The sequence below is a fragment of the Dryobates pubescens genome, chromosome 33, assembly GCF_014839835.1.
Source record: "Dryobates pubescens isolate bDryPub1 chromosome 33, bDryPub1.pri, whole genome shotgun sequence".
Classification (NCBI taxonomy): Eukaryota; Metazoa; Chordata; class Aves; order Piciformes; family Picidae; genus Dryobates; species Dryobates pubescens.
This window is the reverse complement of record NC_071644.1, coordinates 6,970,599-6,991,538: the sequence shown is the minus strand read 5'-3', so window position 1 is coordinate 6,991,538 and position 20,940 is coordinate 6,970,599. Positions and strand designations below refer to the sequence as shown.

The following is a 20,940-nucleotide window of genomic DNA, read 5'->3' as shown; positions in this document are numbered from 1 at the left end:
TGCCCCCTCCCTGGGGGTGTTCAAGGCCAGGTTGGATGAGACCTTGAGCACCCTGGGCTGCTGGGAGGTGTCCCTGCCCGTGGCCATGGTTGGTACTGGATGAGCTTTGAGGTCCCTTCCAACCCAACCCATCCTGTGAATCTATGAGCTCGACACCTTTGCCTCCCTGGATGAGCTTCACTGGGTCCTTATCTGCTGTGGTGGGGGTTTTGTCAGGCCTTTTTTTGTTTCCCATCCCTCCTTGGGAGAGCTTTCCAAGTGCAAGCCATTGCTGGGCAGGACTTTTCCTGAGGCTGCAGCAATTCCTCCCTGCTGTGCCTGGGTCCTCTTTCGAAAACGCTTTCCATTCGTTCCAGAGCTGCTGCTCAAGCCTGGACCTGCCTCTTGGATGTGCCTCCAGGACTCGGAGCTGATGCCAACGAGCTCTGAACAGGCTCCACCCCCAGTCCAGCAGCCCACCCTCTTTGGGAAGCTGCAAGAGCTGCCCAGAAGCTCTCAGAGGCGACTTGCAGCTGCAAGGCACCGACCCAGCGGTCCGAGGGCATCGACGGCAGCCGCCGCAGCGGCTTGCTGGGGATCAGATTGTTCTGGGGCTCCAAAGTCCCTCCGGCTCTTTCTGCCTGTACCTTGTGAGCTGTTCCAACCCTGACAGGGCCCCATCTGTTGCTGGGAGCTGCTGGCAAAGCCTGTTGCAGTTGAAAGAAGCAGTTGCTTCCCAGCGATCAGGTGGGGGCCAAATTTCCCTGCCTGTTGTCAGTCATGTTTTGCATAAACCACAAAGGCCAACCCACAGAGCTATTTTGATCCTATTGATTTATTTATCTATCTATTTATTCACCAGGGAGAAAGAGAGAAAGAGAGAGAGCAGCCCAGAAAACTTAACCATTTATTTGCCATAGCCAAAGCAGAGAGTCAGAGAATTGTCAGGGTTGGAAGGGACCTCGAGGCTCAGCCAGTTCCAACCCCCCTGCCCTGGGCAGGGACACCTCACCCTACAGCAGGTTGCTCTTCCAGACAGCTGCTCCAGAAGAGCAGGGCTGCTGTGGTTCTGAGTGCCTGAACCTGATTCTGCTGCACCCCAAAGTCATTTGGCTGCAAGGTGCTGTCCTGCTGCAGGCATGCAGTGGTTTAACCCCCTGCATGGAGCAGGAGGTAAGATGCAGAGCTGCTCCTGCCCTGCAGGGATCTAAACTCTGGGAGGTCTGAGCTAGAGGCTCTGCAGAGGAGCTTCACTGGACCTTAGAATCAGAGAACTGTCAGGGCTGGAAGGGACCTCAAGGCTCAGCCAGCTCCAACCCCCCTGCCATGGGCAGGGATACCTCACACCACAGCAGGTTGCTCACAGCCACCTCCAGCCTGGCTGCAAACACCTCCAGGCAGGAGGCTTCCACCACCTCCCTGGGCAACCTGTGCCAGGCTCTCACCACCCTCCTGGGGAACAGCTTCTTCCTCACATCCAACTGTTTGCATCACTCCTGTGGAGCTTCAGATGGGGAAAGAGCCTCCTGCAGTGATCCAGAGCTTGGCTTCTCCTTTGAGATACTCAGTCAGCATCTACCAGTTCTGTGGTGGCATAGAATCATGGAATTGCTTTGTGTGGAAGAGACCTTTGAGACCATCAAGTCCAACCATCAGCCCAGCACTGCCAGGTCACCACTGAACCATGGCCCTCAGCACCACAGCTCTGAAAGCCCTCCAGGGATGGGGACTCCGCTGCCCCTGGGCAGCCTGGGCCAGGACTTGACCTCCTTTTTGGGGAAGAAATTGTTCCTATTTGCTCCTAGTTATTCCTATTCCCTCCTAATTGTTCCTATTTGCTCCTAATTGTTTCTATTCCCTCCTAATTGTTCCTATTCCCTCCCAATCGTTCCTACTTGCTCCTAATTGTTTCTATTTGCTCCTGATTGTTTCTACTCCCTCCTAATTTTTCCTAACCCCCCCAAAGCTTCCAAAACAATGATAAAAAAGGCACATCCCTGGCTGCTGGGATCTGGGGAGTCCAAGCAAAAAGTGCCTTAGCTTTTTGCAACCACCCAGTCAGATGCAAGACCTCTGTCTTGCAGACGACACCGACAGCTTGGGCCAGCCCTGGGGACAGGAATCATGGTGAGCATTGGTGGGGTCCAGGGCCTAGGCACACTGGCAGAGGCTCAGGAGATGGGAAAGAAGCTGGGCAAGAGCTTGAAGGCCAGCAGAAGGCATGTGTGAGGAGCTCAGGCTGTAGCTGAGGCTCAGCTGAAGGAACTTGCTTCCCAAGTGATTTGGTGGTGGGACTCACCTGGCCAGGTGTGAAGGCTCTCCTTTAGAACCTGAGCAGCAGCTACTGCAGCACTGTGCTGAGGAGCTCCCCAGGTAAGAAATGAATCTGTCTTTAACCCCTCTGCTCTGTTGCTGGAATGTCTGTGGAGCTGAGGCACTGATTTGCTGTCAGCACTGCAAGGGAGCTGGTCCCTGAGGTGGTGGCCGTGGGGCTCCACTGCTCTGCTGAGCTCCTCAGCACAAGGTGCTGGGTCCTGGCTCACCTTCTTGCTGTGTCCAGCCACTGGGTAATGCTTCTTCCTCCTGCCCAGAGGGCTGGTGTGTTTTGGGGAGCAAGAGGCTTTGTTTTCCTGCTCTGTTCCAGGCCATGGACTTGCCACTGCTGGCACTGATGTGAGTGAGGAGCCAGCGAAGTGCAGTGGCTGAGGGAGCACAAGGCTGGGGAGAGGAAGGCAGAGTAAACCTCCTGCTCTTTCTTTCGCTGCCAGGTTAGTGCAAGAAGCAAACCAACCCACAAACCAACCAGAATAAATCACACCCTGCCCCACCATACCCCCCTGGCCAGGCAAAGGGCAGGAAACTGGGATGCAGCAGGCAATGGGGAGCCTCTCAGTCCCACCACAATCATGGCCAGAACTCCTGAGTTGCAGCTGTGGGAGAAATCAGGCACTGGAGCTCCCCATCCCTGGAGGTGTTCCTAAAACCCGTGGGCATGGCACTTGGGGACAGGGTTTAAGTGGCCATGGGGGTGTTGAGAGTGGGAGTTGATGATCCTGGAGGGCTTCTCCATCCTTAATGATTCTAAAAGAGGAGTTACATGCAGGCTGTGCCTCGTTCCACTTTGTTCACCAGGCAACCACACTTAGCTCAGGCTCTTCCTAGCCTTCTGCTTGCTGCTTTTAAAAGGCTGTTTCTAGGCACTTCCCTTGTTCCCAAAGAGTTCTGACACATCCCTCGTTTTAGGACTGGTTCTAAGGGAGATAAAGGCAAGGCAGCAAACTGAAAGCGTTGCACATCATCAACTCCACCGCGTTTGCTTTCAGCTTTCCCTCTCTTCAGTGGCACTCAAGCCTTTCCCTCTTGCCCTGCATCCTTTGATGGAAAGGAAAGGCTGAGAGTCATCAAAGAGCAGGCAGTGACTAATGAGTTGAACTCACACAGAGCAAGCCAAATGGCTGTGCTTAAAGTGGGGGTTTGGTATGCAAATACCATTAGCAATCCAAATGTGGTTGGTTCTCCCGGGTGTTTTGCTCAGCCTCTCCCTGCCCTTGGCGTCCCAACTGGAATGGCTGAGGGAATGGTTTCGCTTGAAGAGAGTTTGGCTGTCTGGACGTCCAAGCTGAAGTGGAATCCTGGTGAAACAGCAGAGCTGCTTGGTCCTTCCAATCCCCTCCTTAGGAACAGGTGGCCACAACGCTACTGAAAAGTGCAAAGGCAGTGGCAGAAGGGGACAGAGATGCTGGGGACTGCCTCAGTGAGACCTGGGGCTGATTAGCCTGGGGAAAAGAGCAGGGTGAGTGGAGGCCATGAGGATGGGGCTGGGATCTTTTCAGCGGTAGGACAAGGGGCAGTGGGCACAGACTGGAACCCAGGAGGTTTCACTTGCACTTAAAGAAAACCTCCTCTGGTGTGAAGGTGACTGAACAGTGGAGCAGGCTGCCCTGAGAGGTTGTGGAGTCTCCTTCTAACCCCCCCCCCCGGCCATTGTGATCCTGGGCAAGCTGCTGTGGGTGCCATGGTTTGGTAGTCAGGAGGTCTTGGGTGACAGGTTGGGCTTGGTGATCTTTGAGGTCTTTTCCAACCTTATTGGTTCTATGATTCTCTCTTTTATTGGGGGGGTGGGGCTGGCCTGGATGCTTTCCAGAGGTCCCTTCCAGCCACACCATGCTGGGAATGCCTTGGTCACTCCCAGGGTTCTCCCCTTGCTCTATGCAGCCCCAGGGCAGTGTGACAGCCACTAGCACTCCAACCTGTGGAGCTGCTTTGTTCACAGAATGCTGGAGGCTGGAAGGGACTCCTAGGGACCATCCAGTCCAAGCCCCCCCTGCTAAAACAGGTTCAGAGAGGGCAGGCCACACAGGGTTGGTTTAGTTCCCTGTCTACTCTCAGAGCAGGCTCACAGTCCCTGGGAAATCAAATGCTGTTGGCTTGCTCAAGGTGGAGAGCTTGCTGGAAGTGTGTATTATTCATTAAGCAGCTGCTTTTAAGGCTTCAAATCCAGTTGTGTTGAGCCAAAGGATCAAAGTGTGAGCTCCCAGCTTCTGCAGTCTTGCATGCCTTGAACTTTGTTCTCAAATGGGTTTAGGCTGCAGCACTCTGTGCCAGCAGCTTGCTTGTTCATTTTACTGCCCTGGGAGCTGGCTCCACCTCTCCCTGCCTAAAATAAACTGACAAAGGAACAGGAAAAGAGCTTCTCCCAAGCAGGAGCTTCTTAAGGGGGCCAGGTGGTGGGTTGTGTTCTTCCCCACCACCCAAGCCTCTCAGGTTGAGGTTCTGGAGGTGTGAGGAGCATCCATACCCCACACTGAAGAGCAATCCTTTCCCCCCTGATTGTGCTGTCAAGCCTATGTAAAGGTGCTGTGAAGTGGATTTGTGTGTGTGTGCACTGGAGCTTTTATTGCTTCATGATGACTAATAAAGTATTTAGAAGGGTTCAAGCTGGTTTCTCCCCCTCCCACCCCCAGATGTCTTGGTTTGCCCAAAATGCCAGGGAAACAAAATGCTTTGCCTCTTGCTCAGCTCCCTGTCAGACAGCCCTCGTTTGTTTTCACCTGGGTTTAACATTATGAAGAGGAGAGGAGAGGAGGTGCTGGGCTTGTTTTTAAACCCCTGCCTTGCTGTGCCAGGCTGTTATTAATGTTAGGGAGTTAAAGCCAAAGGAGAAGTCTGAATGCTTGGAGTCTACAACAAAGTCTCCAGCTTGCTTTGCTCCTGCAACTGTCTGGACAAGTTATTTGGTGTGTGTGTGTGATGGAGTTTGGCATGTAGGTCAGGCAGGGCACTTGGGTTGCCAGCCTGCCTTCAGCTGACTGTTGCAGATAGAATAGAATTAGCCAGGTTGGAAAAGACCTCAGAGATCATCCAGTCCAACCTCTCACCCAGCACCATCTGATCACCTCAACCATGGCACCAAGTGCCTCAGCCAGGCTCTTCCTAAACAATTCCAGGGGAGTCACCATGCCTGGAGGTGTTCAAGAGGGGACTGGACGTGGCACTTGGTGCCATGGTTTAGTCATGAGGGCTGTGGTGACAGCTGGGACTGGATGATCTTTGAGGTCTCTTCCAACCTTGGTGATTCTGTGATGGTGACTCCACCACCTCCCTGGGCAGCACATCCCCATGGCCAATTCCTCTTGCTGGGAAGAATTTCTTCCTCACCTCCAGCCTAAACTTCCCCTGGCACAGCTTGAGACTGTGTCCTCTTGTTCTGGTGCTGGGTGCCTGGGAGAAGAGCCCAGTCCCCACCTGGCTCCAAGCTCCCTTCAGGGAGTTGGAGAGAGCAAGAAGGTCTCCCCTGAGCCTCCTCTTCTGCAGGCTAAGCAACCCCAGCTCCCTCAGCCTCTCCTCCCAGGGCTGTGCTCCAGACCCCTCCCCAGCTCTGTTGCCCTTCTCTGGACACCTTCCAGCATCTCAACATCTTTCTTAACCTGAGGAGCCCAGAACTGGACACAGGACTCAAGGATTGGGTGGTGGAGAAGGGGGATGATGCTGGTGTGCAGCATTAAGAGCCAGGTGACATTGCTGTGTGGCACTGAGACAGCAAACAGAGCCAGTTCTGAAACCCTCCCCAGCAGCAGGAGGAAGCACTGAGAAGCCTTCTGTGCACTCATGGGGGAGGCAGGAAAACAGGAGGTGTCTGAGGGCTGTGTTTGCTCTCCCTGCTCTGATGCTGTGCTTGGTCCTGCTGAGTGCTGCCTGGTGGTGTAAAATGGGCTGGTTCTACCTGCTGCTATGGGAAGTGTCGTGCCACAGCCTCCCCAGAGCCATTGCACAAGCTGTAGGCTTCAGGCCAGGCTGTGACCACCTGAGACTGTTGAAATAAAGGCTTTAGGGGGTTGGAGGAACAAATAAGGCTGAAAAGAAAATATATGTAAATAAAGCTAGTTCCTTTGCCCAGCTTTCAACCCAGCTTTTGCCAGTGCCTATCAAAACCTGCTGTACCTCACCCTGACCTAGTGGGAGGTGTCCCTGCCCATGGCAGAGGGGCTGAAACTGGATGATCCTTGAGGTCCCTTCCAACCCTGACAGCTCTGTGATGATTCTGCTTAATAAAAGGGGAGCAGAGCAAATGCAAAGTTCACCCAAGGCCTTCTGGCCTCAATGGAACAATTTCCTCAGGAGGTTTTATTACCACCACCCCCAAATCTTCTAGGCACCAAGAACTGAAAGCAGGGATTGAGCAGCTGTGCCTGCACCTCCAGTCCAGGGCTGCTGCCAGGCACTGTGCTGGGAGCTGCTGTTGCCTCTGGAGTATTGCTGAAGATATTCCAAGGAGCTGGAGGGTTCCTACTCTGCATTGCTCTTATGATAAGCCCTCAGTCCACAGAGCAAGGTGTGATTGCAGCAGGCAGAGGCAGATTTGCTTCTGTTTCCACCTTATCTGAGCCCAGGCTGTTCTGATAGCAAAACATCTCTCCACTCTCTGCTGCTCAGATAACCTACCCAGGGTGTTCCCTTGTCAATCAAGGTGGGTGGTTGTGGTGTGGGGTTTGGTTTTTGCTGCTGTAGATGTTGCTTATTTCCTTCCCACTGCTTTCCTCTGAGTGGAGGGGGTTTGATCTAGGAGCTCTCTTCCCTCCCTCCCTGAAAGTGGTCTCTGCTTTGCTGGCTCAAGGATTGTAAGGGGGAATTCAAGCTAAAAGTCTTCAGACTAGAGAGGGACAAACAGCATTAGGTGCATGTTGAGGACTTTTAAGGGAGAGCTTAATGCTTGTGCTCTCTGAGAGACCCTGGAGCCTGGTGTAAGGGGCAGGGAGAGTTTCATGTTGTATTCTCTGAGACACCAGAGCCTGGTGGGAAGGGGCAGGGAGAGTTTAATGCTTGTACTCTCAGCACTGGTGAGGCTACACCTTGAGTCCTGTGTCCAGGTCTGGGCCCCTCCATTTAAGAAGGACATTGAGAGACTTGAAGGTGTCCAGAGAAGGGCAACAGAGCTGGGGAGGGGTCTGGAGCACAGCCCTGGGAGGAGAGGCTGAGGGAGCTGGGGTTGCTTAGCCTGCAGAAGAGGAGGCTCAGGGGAGACCTCAGTGATGTCTACCACTCCCTGCAGGGAGGTTGTAGCCAGGAGGGGGTTGGTCTCTTCTCCCAGGCAAGCAGCACCAGAACAAGAGGCCACAGCCTCAAGCTGTGCCAGGGGAGGTTTAGGCTGGAGGTGAGGAGAAAGTTCTTCCCAGAGAGAGAGATTGGCCATTGGGATGTGCTGCCCAGGGAGGTGGTGGAGTCCCCATCCCTGGAGGTGATTAGGAGGAGACTTGCTAGGGTGCTTGGTTGCATGGTTTAGTTGATTAGGTGGTGTTGGATGATAGGTTGGATATGATGATCTTAAAGGTCTCTTCCAGTCTGGTCTGGGCCATGCCATGCCATGCCACATCCCTCCCAAACCCCAGGGTACCCTGAAGGAGCCTCTTGTCACCCCCCAGAGAAGCTCTTGGCCAGGGCTGGCTGACTGAAGCCAGGCACCAGGGGAATGCTTGGTTTAAAACACCCAGAGCAATCTGCACTGCTTCCAAACAAAGGCAACTCAGGGCTGGGTTGGGCTCCATCTCTTTTATTAAACACACAACTCCAACACCTAAAATGAATAAAGATGAGCTCTGAGGCAGTGAAACAGCACATCAAACAGCATTCAGGAGAGAGAAATGCAGCCAGGCAGCAGCAGCAGCAGCAGCTTGTGAAACTGCTCTTCCTACCTCTGCCAATAATCTTTCTGGATGTGTTTAGCCACACACGTGGATCCCAGGGATAAAAGCAGGGAGAGCAGAATATTCAGCAGGATCACTGCAGTAAGCTGCTGGGAAGAGAGGAGGTGGACACAGGGTTAGGAGCTAGAGTCATGTCTTGCATCTCTTGGTCTGTCTCTGAGAGGGTTTTGTCCATCGCTGCCCTGTAGAGCTGAGAGGATGTCTCAGGGCATTGGCAGCAAGTTGCCATAGGAGAGGATATTTGAAACGGGGGAGGGGGGAAAAAAATAGAGAAGAAAACTTAAAAATTTAAAAAAAAAGAGGCCACAGTCTCAGGCTGTGCCAGGGGAGGTTTAGGTTGGATGTTAGGAAGAAGTTCTACACAGAGAGAGTGATTGCCCATTGGGATGGGCTGCAGGGGGAGGTGGTGGAGTCACCCTCATTGGAGGTGTTCAGGAGGAGACTTGATAGGGCTGCTTGGTGCCATGGCTTAGTTGTTTAGGTGGTGTTGGAGTGATTGATGGGTTGGACATGATGATCTTGAAGGTCTCTTCCAACCTGGTCTAGTCTATGTTTTGTTTGGTTGTGTTTGAAAATGAAGCTAGAAATGGCAAGTTTCCCCTCAGACAGCGGTCCCCTGGTCAAAGAATTCCATCTGCAGGCTGCAGAATGAGACTTGCCAGCCCTGAGTCACTCTGAGCAGGCCTCAGGATAGCATCTCCCCCCCTGCAGAGGATTTTGGGCAAGGCCATTTCCCAACTTGGGGAATTCCTGACTCGGGGAGCCCCGGAGCAGGGGAGCTCTGCTGCCTTCCTGCTGCTGCCTCGGGGCACAGGATGCTGAGCAGCTGAGCTCAGGGTGCAGCCTCTCCCATCCTTCCTCCCACCCCTGCTGCGTTGCACAACCTAAGGCTCCTGGCACAAACCCTGGGTGGTAGCAGCGTGGGGGCAGCCAGAGAGCTTCTGAAGGTGGCCACCTTTCTTCTTGTCTGATTGGACTCCCCACAGCCCAGCAGAAGGTGTGATGAGCTGAGGGGATGATCCTCGAGGTCTCTTCCAACCTTAGTGATACTGTGAGGGCTTAGCAAGGCTTTTGTAGGAAACCTTTCAAAGTCATTTTCTGCCAGGGTAAAAATAAAGCAGAGCTTGCTCAAAGTTATCACTGGGTCATAGAACATAGAAGCAATAAGGCTGGAAAAGACCTCAGGGGTCATCAAGTCCAAGCTGTCACCCAGCACCTCAGGGCTAACCATGGCACCAAGTGCCACATCCAGTCCCCTCTTGAGCACCTCCAGGGATGGGGACTCCACCACCTCCCTGGGCAGCACATCCCAATGGTTTCTATGAAGAACTTCTTCCTCACCTCCAGCCTAAGCCTCCCCTGGCACAGCTTGAGACTGTGTCCTCTTGTTCTGGTGCTACTTGCCTGGGAGAAGAGCCCAACCCCCACCTGGCTATAACCTTCCTGCAGGGAGTTGGAGAGAGCAAAAAGCTCTCCCCTGAGTCACCTGGCTTGGAAGGGACCCCCAAAGCTCATCCAGTCCAACCCCCTCTGCAGTCAGCAGGGACATCCTCATCTAGATCAGGTCACCCATGTAGGAAAGCAGAAAGTATCAATGGAAGGTTTCAGGACAAGAAAGAACAACAGGACACTGATACTGGAAGGATGGCTTGATGATAAAGAAGAGCTGACCGTGGTAAACAACCTGAAGTGCGAGACAGGAGGACACTTGCCTCCATGCTGGAGAAGATCAACCTGATATGGGATGAAGATAACAATGGACAGCTGCATATCAAAGGAGAAAACTCAATTAGCAGCAGTGGTGCAAGAATGTCAGGGAATTGCTTACCCTGCTTGATTTTTCCTATATAAGCTGCTTGTTCTGTACCAATAAACGATTCCTGCCTCACCACCAAGGGAGTCCGTGCATGCTTTCCGATAAAATGGCGCCCGTATCGGGAATTTCAGTGAGATCTTTCTTCAGACTCATCCTCGGATTGCACCCCCAGTGAGCCGAACGGGAGAAGTGAGCAGACGACGCGTCCATCCCCTACACTGCAGGTCAGGTACGGGGACTGCGGCCGGGGAAGAATATGGGCCAAGGAGCCACGAGATCACAGCAATTGCACCATGATGTGCTTATGCGAATTATCAAAGAGCAAGGGTATAGACTGAGCTCTCAAAAACTTACCCTTCTGTTGCTGTGGATAAATCGCAATTGCCCCTGGTATCCTGAATCAGGGACATACGAATTAACAGAGTGGAACAGGGTTGGAGAGACCCTCTCAGAAGCACAAAAATCCGGGAATGATTTTTCACCGGACATTTTAATAACGTGGCGCATACTATGGCTAGCGCTGACCACGCTAATGAGTAAATCCAACAGCACTTCACCCTCGGGGACTCTAAACACTCCCATTACCCATGCGGGCCCTCAGAAGCAGGATGAGCTTCCTACAAACAACACAACACAGGCAGAAACAAGCGGTCTGGCTGCAGGGCACACGGGGGAGGAAAGAATAGGCACTGATGACCCGTCAATGAGAGCACGGTCACAAAAGCTCCTAGTTCAACAGCGAAAGAGGCCGTTTGACGTGCCCCTTAAGAAGTCTAAGACATTGCCTGATGCAAGTGCAAAATACGCGGACAGCAGCTCTGAGTCAGACCCAGAGCTGGATGATCCTTTCGATCAGGGCTCCACCGATACGGAAAAGGAGCCAGGTTTATATCCACAGGTACCTCCGCTTAAGGCAGCTGTAGCAGCTGCAGAAGGAGCAAATCCTCAACCGGAGCAGAAGAAACAAAGAAAACCAGATGCAAAGTTAAAACCACCAACTCAAGTAACTGATGAAAAACTAATTTCTTTTGATCCCGACAGCTCCGCTACTCAAGAATCGCTCGGCAAACCAAACCAGCCACTTTTCCAACCCACAGCACCAAGTTTATCTTCCTCTCTTCCCTTAAATACCACTAATGAAGTTGTTAACTCTGTTCCCTATCCCTTTCCTTTTCCAGCAGGATTTTACCCTCAGCCTCATTCGGTTCCTCTACCCCAGCAGGCGGGGGCTTTGTCTACCCCCCCGCCACCTTATGGAGGTGTTTGTGTACCTCCTGCCGCTACTATGAGTAATATGGGGGTGAGAGATAACGGGATGCTTTATCAAGGAGGCAATGTACAGGATGGTGTTAAAATGTCTAATGGATTGTTGATTAATGAACATGTTCCAAGTGTAGCTACACGACTGCAAATTTCAATTTCTGATGTCTTAATGGATAAAGATGATAAGGGTTTTATAAATACAGAAATGTTACAGATGTGTGCAATGCCAGGAGTGGTGGAAAACAGACCAGGAGGTGGGACTGCTCCCGTGTATCAGTCTCTGTCATATGGTATCTTAAGAGAACTAAAACATCATTTTGAATCCCCCCTTTGTCTCCTAGTGGGTCAGAAGAAAGGTATTCTAACAGAAGCGATAGATGGGCTATCCACAAGGCAATTAGAAGTGATTGTGAGTTGCTGGCGAGAGCCCAAGGAGAGGGCTGAGCCCACCGCTCCCCTCTTGGTAGGACCATTAGGTGAGGGGAGTGGTGTGCCTCCCAGAGCAGCTAAGGGCTTCTCCCCTAAGTGGTGAGCGGGGGGTGAAGCGTGATCCAGCAGCTCACCAAAAATGTGTAAAAGGACCCAGGTGGAATCATTAAAAAAAAAAAAAACCCAAAAAAAAAAAAGGCGGAGGAAAAAAAAAAAAAACAAAAAAAAAAAAAAGGATGTGTGTGTGGAACCTGGCAGTACCAGTTTTGTATGTTTTGAGGTTGTGTTTCTCATTTAAACTCTAATGCTGAAGATTCCTTGATGTATCGTCAGAAGGACTTGCCTTGTTACAATTTAAAAGACCTCTCATGTAAAGGCATTTTAGTAGAACGTGTACTACGTAGTTCCTTTGCTACTGTGTGTACTACCCACCCATATGTATTAGGAATAGGCATTGATTGTATAATCTATAACGAATCAAACATATATCATCTTAGTTGTAGCAATATTACTTTTAAGACTTGTATTATTGATAAAGACATTGATCAGCAGAGCATGATTATTCCCTTCCGAAGAAGGGCAGAGGTCTGGATTCCCGTGAACATGACAAGAGGATGGGAGAGTGAGAATGGATTGGACCATGTTATCAGGCTATTAGACCAGGGACTAAAAGAGTCTAGAAAAAGGGCAAAAAGATTTGTGGGATGGTTAATTTTTGCTATAATATCAGCTGTGATAATATTAGCATCTGCTGCTGCTTCAGTTACAGCTCTGACAAAGGGCATACAAACTGCGGACACAGTGAGAACTTTATTAACCAATGTGACAAATGATTTGCAGATGCAGGAAGCTATAGATGAGGAAATAATGGCAAGGTTATATGCACTTGAGGCCAGTGTTGTTTGGTTAGGAGACCAACAAGCTGCCTTGCAGACCCATATGATGCTGCAGTGTGATTGGGAATATCATAAGAAGGACATGTGTGTAACATCCTTGTCTTGGAATGACTCTCAGCATGATTGGAAGTCAGTAAGATCACACTTACAAGGGGCCTTTGATAGCTCCTTGAAATATAATGTCCAAACATTGAAGCATCAGCTGGAACTGCAATTAGCAAATATACAACAGGTGCAGATTGATTCAACATGGGAAGCACTGAACAAAGAGCTTAGCTGGCTGAATCCAAAAAATTGGTTCTCAGGTCTGAATCTACGAGTGTGGGTTATAGGTGGAATCCTTGTAGTGATTGGTATTGTAATTGCAGTGTTAATGGTACTTGTAATAATAGCTTTTAGGAATACGAGGATGGTCAGGACACAAGTGATGGCTGCTGTTTTAAACAATATAAAAATGGGGAGTTGTAGGAAAGCAGAAAGTATCAATGGAAGGTTTCAGGACAAGAAAGAACAACAGGACACTGATACTGGAAGGATGGCTTGATGATAAAGAAGAGCTGACCGTGGTAAACAACCTGAAGTGCGAGACAGGAGGACACTTGCCTCCATGCTGGAGAAGATCAACCTGATATGGGATGAAGATAACAATGGACAGCTGCATATCAAAGGAGAAAACTCAATTAGCAGCAGTGGTGCAAGAATGTCAGGGAATTGCTTACCCTGCTTGATTTTTCCTATATAAGCTGCTTGTTCTGTACCAATAAACGATTCCTGCCTCACCACCAAGGGAGTCCGTGCATGCTTTCCGATACACCCAGAGCCCCATCCAGCCTCATCTTGAATATCTCCAGGGATGGAGCTTCAGCTACCTCTCTGGGCCACCTGTTCCAGTGCTCAGCCTCCCTAGCTACCACCAGGCTGCACAGATCTGTTGCTGAACTTTGCTCCTTTAACTGATAACTGGCAAACAGAAGCAGCTGCTTCACCTGGCAGCAGCCTCAGATGGTTGGGTGGCCCAAGTTTCCTCAGGGAAACTCTCCTCATCTTGAACAGCAGTGGAGAAGCCTCAGTGGTTCCTGTATTGAGATAGGACAGAAAAGTACAGGGAGCGCAGGGGGAAGAGCTTAGGATCCAGAGGCATGGAATCACAGAATGCCAGGGGGGTTGGAAGGGACTCCTGGAGATCATCAAGCCCAACATTCCCCCCCTGCCAGAGCAGCCTCACCTAGGGCAGGTCACACAGGAGCTGAGTTTTGAAGTCTCTAGAGAAGGAGACTCCAAAAGGCTCCAGGAGCTGTCAGCTTCTTATGTCAGGGCACTGGGAGCTTTCTGCTGTGCTTACTCTGCACTCTTACCATCAAGGATGGTCTCTTCTTAGCTGGTTTGGGTTCATGATGTCTGTCTCAAAGCTGCTGGGTTGGCTTAGTCTGCACCCATCACATTTCAGGAGGGTCTGGCAATAGGTCCAAAAGTTACTAGCCTACAGATCATAGAATCACAGAATGACCTGGGTTGGAAGGCACCTCCAAAGGGCCCTCTGCACTCAGCAGGGACAACCACCACTAGGTCAGGTTGTCCACAGCCCTATGGAGCTTTGCCTTGAATATCTTAGGCTGGGTGTTAGGAAGAAGTTCTTCCCAGCAAGAGAGATTGGCCATTGGGATGTGCTGCCCAGGGAGGTGGTGGAGTCACCATCCCTGGAGGTGTTTAGGAAGAGCCTGGATGGGTGTTTGGTGCCATGGTTTAGTTGATCAGATGGTGCTGGGTGAGAGGTTGGACTTGATGATATCAGAGGTCTCTTCCAACCTGGTCTATCCTATCCTATCCTATCCTATCCTATCCTATCCTATCCTATCCTATCCTATCCCATCCCCAGGGATGGAGCCTCAACCACCTCCCTGGGCAACCTGCTCCAGTGTTCCACCACCCTCATGGTAAAGAACTTGTTCCTAAACACAGGATATCATTTGAATCACAGGATGTTAGGGGTGGAAGGGACCTCTAGAGCTCACCTGGCCCATCATCCCCCTGCAAAGCAGGACCACCTAGGGAAGCAAGTTCAGAAAACATCTCTTGACCTACCTTACACGTTCTGGACATCCTAAGCTTATTGTCTTGACTTCCCTCACCTCTCTTTACACTTCTGCAGGCACTGCAGCTCAGGTTTGGGTGTTGGAAGGCAGACAAAGAATCAGAGAATTGTTAGGGTTGGAAGGGACCTCAAGGATCATCCAGTTCCATCCCACCTCTGCCATCCCTAGGTCTCTCCTACTTTTATTTCATGGTATCCAAAAATCCCAGCTAGAGACAGGCATGGAAAGTGGGGTGCTAAGGAGCACAGTGTCCTTACACAGCTGGGGAGGAAGGGTCAGCCCACAGTGCATCAGCTGGAGACACAAAAGAATGCCTAGGCTTGATCTCAGGTAAGTAAATGGATGCAAAAAGGGATTTGGTTTAGAATGAGGGAAGTGTTAGGGTTGGAAGGGAACTCAAGGCTCAGCCAGCTCCAACCCCCCTGCCATGGGCAGGGACACCTCACACTGCAGCAGGTTGCTCACAGCCACCTCCAGCCTGGCTGCAAACACCTCCAGGCAGGAGGCTTCCACCACCTCCCTGGGCAACCTGTGCCAGGCTCTCACCACCCTCCTGGGGAACAACTTCTTCCTCACATCCAATCTCAATCTCCCCACTTCTAGTTTTGCTCCATTTCCCAGACCCATAGAGCCCTCAGATCAGCTCAGAGCCCAGTGAGCAGAGCCACACAGCAGACTTCAGAGGTTCTTCAGAGCAAGGTGAGGTCTTTGTTTGGTCCTCTGTCGGGACGCGGGTCTTTGCCGGTGCAATTGACGGCATTACCAGACAGTATTAGACACAAATAGGTAGATCTAACTTTGCCTGGTAAGACAGCAATCAGCAGGCACTCAGGCTGAAGGCAAGCCACCAACAGCCAAGGAAGCTCTCCAGATCCAAGACTTTAAACCAAAGAGATAGGGCAGGGGAAAGGCCTCGGCCAAGGCGATCAGCGGTAAATGTTTAACGGCCTGCGAGGCAGCAGGGGGATGAAAACACAAAGTGGTTCCAGGTCACTGGCATGCAAGGGAGGGGAAAAACATTGTAGAGGACTTACCAAGAGCTCTGCATCCACCTTGGTCTGAAATGGCTGCCCATGCCTGTGCCTGGTGGGGCTCCATCAGTATTTGTCACGGTTGGACTCGGTGATCTTAAGAGGGTTGGGGTTCTTTTTTTATCCCCCAACCCAAATGGTTCTTGGGTAGCAGCAGGATGCAGGTGTCAGGCTCAGCATGGTGCCCCCAGCAGCGTTAAAACTCCTCTCAGTGAATGGACTTGAGAAGCACAGAGCCACAGAATGGTCTGGGTTGGAAGGGACCTCCAAAGGTCACCCAGTCCCAACCCACTGTGTGTTCAGCAGGGACATCCTCCCCTAGATGCAGGTTGCCCAGAGCCCTGCCAAGCCTCACCCTGAATATCTCCAGGGATGGGAGAGGAGAAGCCTGCTGCAGACCAGACTCAGGCAGCTCTTAACCCATCCTAAGGAGCAGCACTGCCTGAGGAACTGCTCTGACGCTGATTTAAGTGAGAGGCAAATCGGGAGGAGAAGGGGAGGGAAAGAGGTTGAGGCAGAAAGGGTTTTCCCCTTGGTTGCCTCTGGCTCTTGTGACTAACCACGGCCCTGAGACAAGCCTCAATGGCTGCTTTCCTAAGCATGCATCAGCATGGGGAGGGCAAGGAGGGGGTGGATTTCCTCGGGCTCCATTTCATTGTGCTTTTTAAGATGCCATTCCCATGGATGCCCAATTGGAGTTCTCTCAACTCCATTACTCAACTCCATCCCAGGTCAGGACCCACACTTGAAGGAGGAGGGGAGGGAGCTGTGCACTCCAGTTCCTCTGACTCCAATGCTTGTTAAAAGCCAAGCTGCAGAGGCACTCCCATTTCACACCATTTCCTCAGCAGTTACTGATTAACACAGAGGCTAATCAAAAGCTGCTCTGCTCCTTCCTTCTCTCTTCCCTTCTCTTCCTGAGACCTGCAGCCTGCAAGGGCAAACTGAGCCTGTCCCAGGGAGTCAACACAGTGGAGTTCAAGCCAGCACAATCAGCTCCTCTCAAGCTGGTCACATTAGAATGGAAACAACCTCAAGTTAAGTACCAAGAGAGGCCTTGGGCAACCTGGGCTAGTGGAAAGTGTCCCTGCCCATGGCAGGGTGTGGGGAGGGGGTTGGAAGTGGATGTACTTTAAGGTCCCTTCCAACCCAACCCATTCCATGAACTGGTTCTTGTTTGTTTGTTTCTCTCCTGGTAGTGTTGGCAAGGAATCATCCTTTGCTTAAAGTATGGGGGTAAAAAAAACCCCAACCCAACCCAAAACCAGTTGGAGATTTCCAGTGAGAAGGCAGAAGGTGCAGAATTTGCTTGTCTGGCCCTGTGCTGCTGTTCCACTTCCATTTTGGAGTGAGGGAAGGGATCAGTCCTGTGCTGAGGGTGGGGGGAAATGCTTTGGTGCTGTGATTCAGACACCAATCAGTTCAGACTGGATGTGGCCCTGGGCAGCCTGATCTAGCTGGAGGTGTCCTTGCTGATTGCAGGGCAGGGGAGGTTGGACAAGGTGACCTTTGAGGGTCTCTTCCAACCCAGTGCAGCCTGTGAGGCTATGAACTTGGAATCTGTTTAGAGGGCTAGGGTGAGGAGTGAGTGGTCAGAGTGCTTGTGGATCATTGCCTTGAAGTCCTCACAGAAAGGAGACAAAACACAGTGGGTAGAGCCCTGAGGGACTGGTACAAGGTCTGTGCAACCATCCCACCTCCAATTGGATCCCCAAGATTCTGTGGTCTTTCAGAGAGGAGCAGCTGAGGGAACTGTGGTTGCTTAGCCTGGAGAAGAGGAGGCTGAGGGAAGACCTCCCTGCTCTCTGCAACCCCATGAGAGGAGGTTGGAGTGAGGTGGAGGTTGGGCTCTTCTCCCAATAGGAATAGGTAATTCCCAATAGGAATAGGTAATAGGAGAAGAGGAAGTGGTCTGAAATTGCTCCAGGGGAGGTTTAGGTTGGAGATTAGGAACAATTTCTTTGCTGCAAGAGTGGTCAGGCACTGGCCCAGGCTGCCCAGGGAGGTGGTGGAGTCCCCATGCCTGGAGGTGTTCAAGGCATGGCATTTGGGGCCATGGTTTAGCAGCCATGGTGGTGTTGGGCTGATGCTTGGACTTGATGATCTTGGAGGTCTTTTCCAACTGAGACAATTCTGTGATGCTCTGCCTCCAAGTGCTGTGCAGTGGGGGTGCTCCTTTGGTCCTCAGCTGGTGTGGTGAGCTGCTAATGAGTTCTGGCATGAATTCTTACCCCCTACAGCTAGACCAGGCTGTCTGCAAAGCACTGACCAGGCTTGATCTGTCAAGGAGAGGAAGGACCTACAGGGCAAGCAAAGACTGGCCCTGAATGTGTACATGCAGCTCAGGCAGGGGGTATTAAATGCCACTGGAGGAGAAGGGCAAGACTTGAGCCTAACTTAGTCCCCAGACATGCTTTGGTTTAGCTGTGTGAGGGATCCCAGGATCTGCCAGCAGAATCAGGTCTTCACCCCAGCAAGCAATATCATCACTGAGAGGTCTGTGGTGACAGGTTGGACTTGATGATCTTTGAGGTCCCTTCCAACCTTGGTGATTCTGTGACTAAAGCAGATGGAGCTGGACCATCTGGATCAAATAGGTCACTGGGAGAGGGTTCTCACAGTAAGAAGAGGTCTTCTCAAGTGCTTGCTCTGCTGTTGTGCCAGTAAATGCCTTTCAGTCTGTCCTCTGTGGCAGCTGAGAGGATCTTAAGGAACCTCAGCCTCTAATCAAAGCCTCATCTGGTCTTGCACTCAGTGGTGCACTTCTACACAGCTGGAATGAATCCTAGTGGGGTGGCAACCCTTCCTCTTCCTCTGCTTGGTTAGGTAGAGCAGGGCAAGCACTCAGCAGGTGTTCCTGGCTTGGGGTGAAGTGCCTTGCCTGGGTTATGTGCCTTGCTTGGGTTAATTCTTTTGTTTCTTAATGGAATGATCAGAGAGATTAACCCACCTGGTCTCCAAGCTGAAATCAGGGCAGGGGCTGAGGTTGAAAGTTCACAGGCTGTTCAAGCATGGAGGTATAATTGAACTGTAATTGGGAGGAATGACCTTTCCAAGCAGCATCCTGCCCTCCCCACCTTTCACAGCCAAGCACTGCCCCATGGCAAGCAAATCTTTCAGCCTCCTGGACCAAGGGCCGTGCCATGCCAACCCAGAGAGCTCCAAGCACTGTTTGGGGGGGAGGAAAGCATTGCTGTGCCACTGAGAAGATGTGATAGAGCTGGACATGTCCTGTTCCACCTCCTTCACAGCACGGCTGAGGTTCAGCAGCACCTAACAGAGCGGTTTCCAGCGACTCCTCTGCGAGCACAGCCACTTAGCACACCTAAACACGTTGCCATGAGAGCCATCATCCTTACCCTCTGGTCCACATGTGCTCCTCTTTGGCCTAACCTGTGGCCCCAGTGCCTGTGAGAGCTCCTCCTGGTGCACTGTTGTTGTTTGGTTCACCCTTTAAACATCGTTACCAGACAGTGTTAGAGTAGAGCCAAAGAATCCAGCACTGTCTAGTAAGATGCCCACAGAGGACCAGAGTCTGTCCAGCAGCTGGAGAAATGAAGCCTCTGGGGATGATTCCACAGCCTTCAGCATGTCAGTGAGCCCTTAAAGAAACAACCCACCCCCAACAACAAACAGAAAAGGGCTGGAGGAAGGTTTTTGCCTCCTGTTAATAACTGACCCCTGGTGAGGGCCAGAAGGAAGGCATTGGGTGTTGAAAAAGGGGTGGGGGGTGGAAAAACACATCATGGTGGAGTTCAGGAGACAGAATTGGTCCCAACAGGTTGATTTAATACAGATCTAAAACAGAAACACAAAGTTGAGATCCTTTTCAAGGGGAGGGAAAAGCAGTGAGGTTTCTTTGGGTTTATTTCTTGGCTTTGCTTTCTTTCCCCTCCCTCCCTCCCCCCTTCCCTTCCTCCCCTTCTCCCTTCTCACTCCCTCCCTCCTCCCTTTTAATCCCCCAAGATACTGATCCAAGCCCTTTTCCAATCACAGAATCAGGCAGGGTTGGAAGGGACCACAAGGATCATCTAGTTCCAACCCCCCCATGCCACAGGCAGGGACACCTCACACTAGATCAGGCTGCCCAGAGCCTCATCCAGCCTGGGCTTAAACACCTCCAGGGCTGGGGCTTCAACCACCTCCCTGGACAGCCCATTCCAGGGCTTCACCACTCTCATGGGGAAGAACTTCCTCCTCAATTGAAAAAAAGGCAGAGTGCAAACTGCTCTGTGAAGAAATCAGCCCTGAGGGCAGCAGAAAGCAGCAAAGGTGGCTTGGGGGAGGGAGTTAGCTCCATCAGCTGCTTTTACAGCACAGACTTTGGGGTGGTGGCTTTAGTTTAAGGGGTGCAGGGAGCCTCAACCAGCAGTGGCAGAGACAGGAGCCTTGGGTGGACAGCTGTGAGGCAGTGGTGTCCTGAGGAGCAGTGACTGCAAGGCTAAAGAGGGTAAGACAGCTGCTTTGTTGGCTTGTCTTTGGGTGGTTTTCAGAAGGGGAAGTTTGCTGGAGCACAGAGAAGGCTAAAAAGAACCCTGGCACAGGCTTCTCCCCCTTCAGCATCTCCTTGAGGGAGGGCTCTCTGCCATTCCAAGTGGGGCTACAACCCTTTAAAAAGACTCCAGCTTCCCTCCCCCTCCCCACTGCATCACGCAGGAGGAGGGCAGCAGGATCTGGTTTGTCTTCCTTTCTTCATCCTCTTATTGTTAGCTCTTATCTCTGGGGGTAGTGATGGCCTCTCCCCAGGTGACAGCTTCAGCTCTGCCCCGTCCAGGGGGATGTTGTGCTGCCTGGAGCACTCAGTGTAGCTGCAAGATGCTCCTGAATGGTTGTGGGCCCAGCACAGCGTTTCAGAGTGGGTGCAGAGAGAGAGAGAAGCTCAAGTGGTGTAAAGGAACATGCTTCACCCAGGGGTGAATCGTTCAGCTGCCACTTGGGAGCAGGGTTCAGGGAAACAAGCAACCTTCTCGGTGCAAGCAATTAACCCCTCCCCAAGCCCAGCACAGCACAGATCAGGGAGAGATCCCAGCGGGGAGGGTGGGGAGGAGGAGGAGGAGGAGGGGAGAGGGGGGGCAGGATGCTGCTATTGTTGGATTCTGGTGCTTAACACCTGCCAGGTAGAGGGAAACACCTGCCCTTAAAGCCATGTGTCACATCAGAACCAGCTGGCAGCAATAATGCCCCTGCTCAGGGCTAGCCTTTCTAAATCATTATTTACAGTACCTTCCAGGC

At 51.7% G+C, this 20,940-nt stretch overlaps 1 protein-coding gene across 1 annotated transcript in view; it reads right to left on the bottom strand.

Moving 5' to 3' along the window:
• TTLL10 (tubulin tyrosine ligase like 10) overlaps positions 1–10,585 on the bottom strand; it is a 37,841-nt gene extending 27,256 nt beyond the window's left edge. The window contains exon 1 of the mRNA XM_054175692.1: positions 10,582–10,585. Within this exon, the coding sequence (XP_054031667.1) occupies positions 10,582–10,585 (4 nt within the window). The remainder of the gene's footprint in view (positions 1–10,581) is intronic.
• Between the last annotated feature and the right edge of the window lie 10,355 nt (positions 10,586–20,940).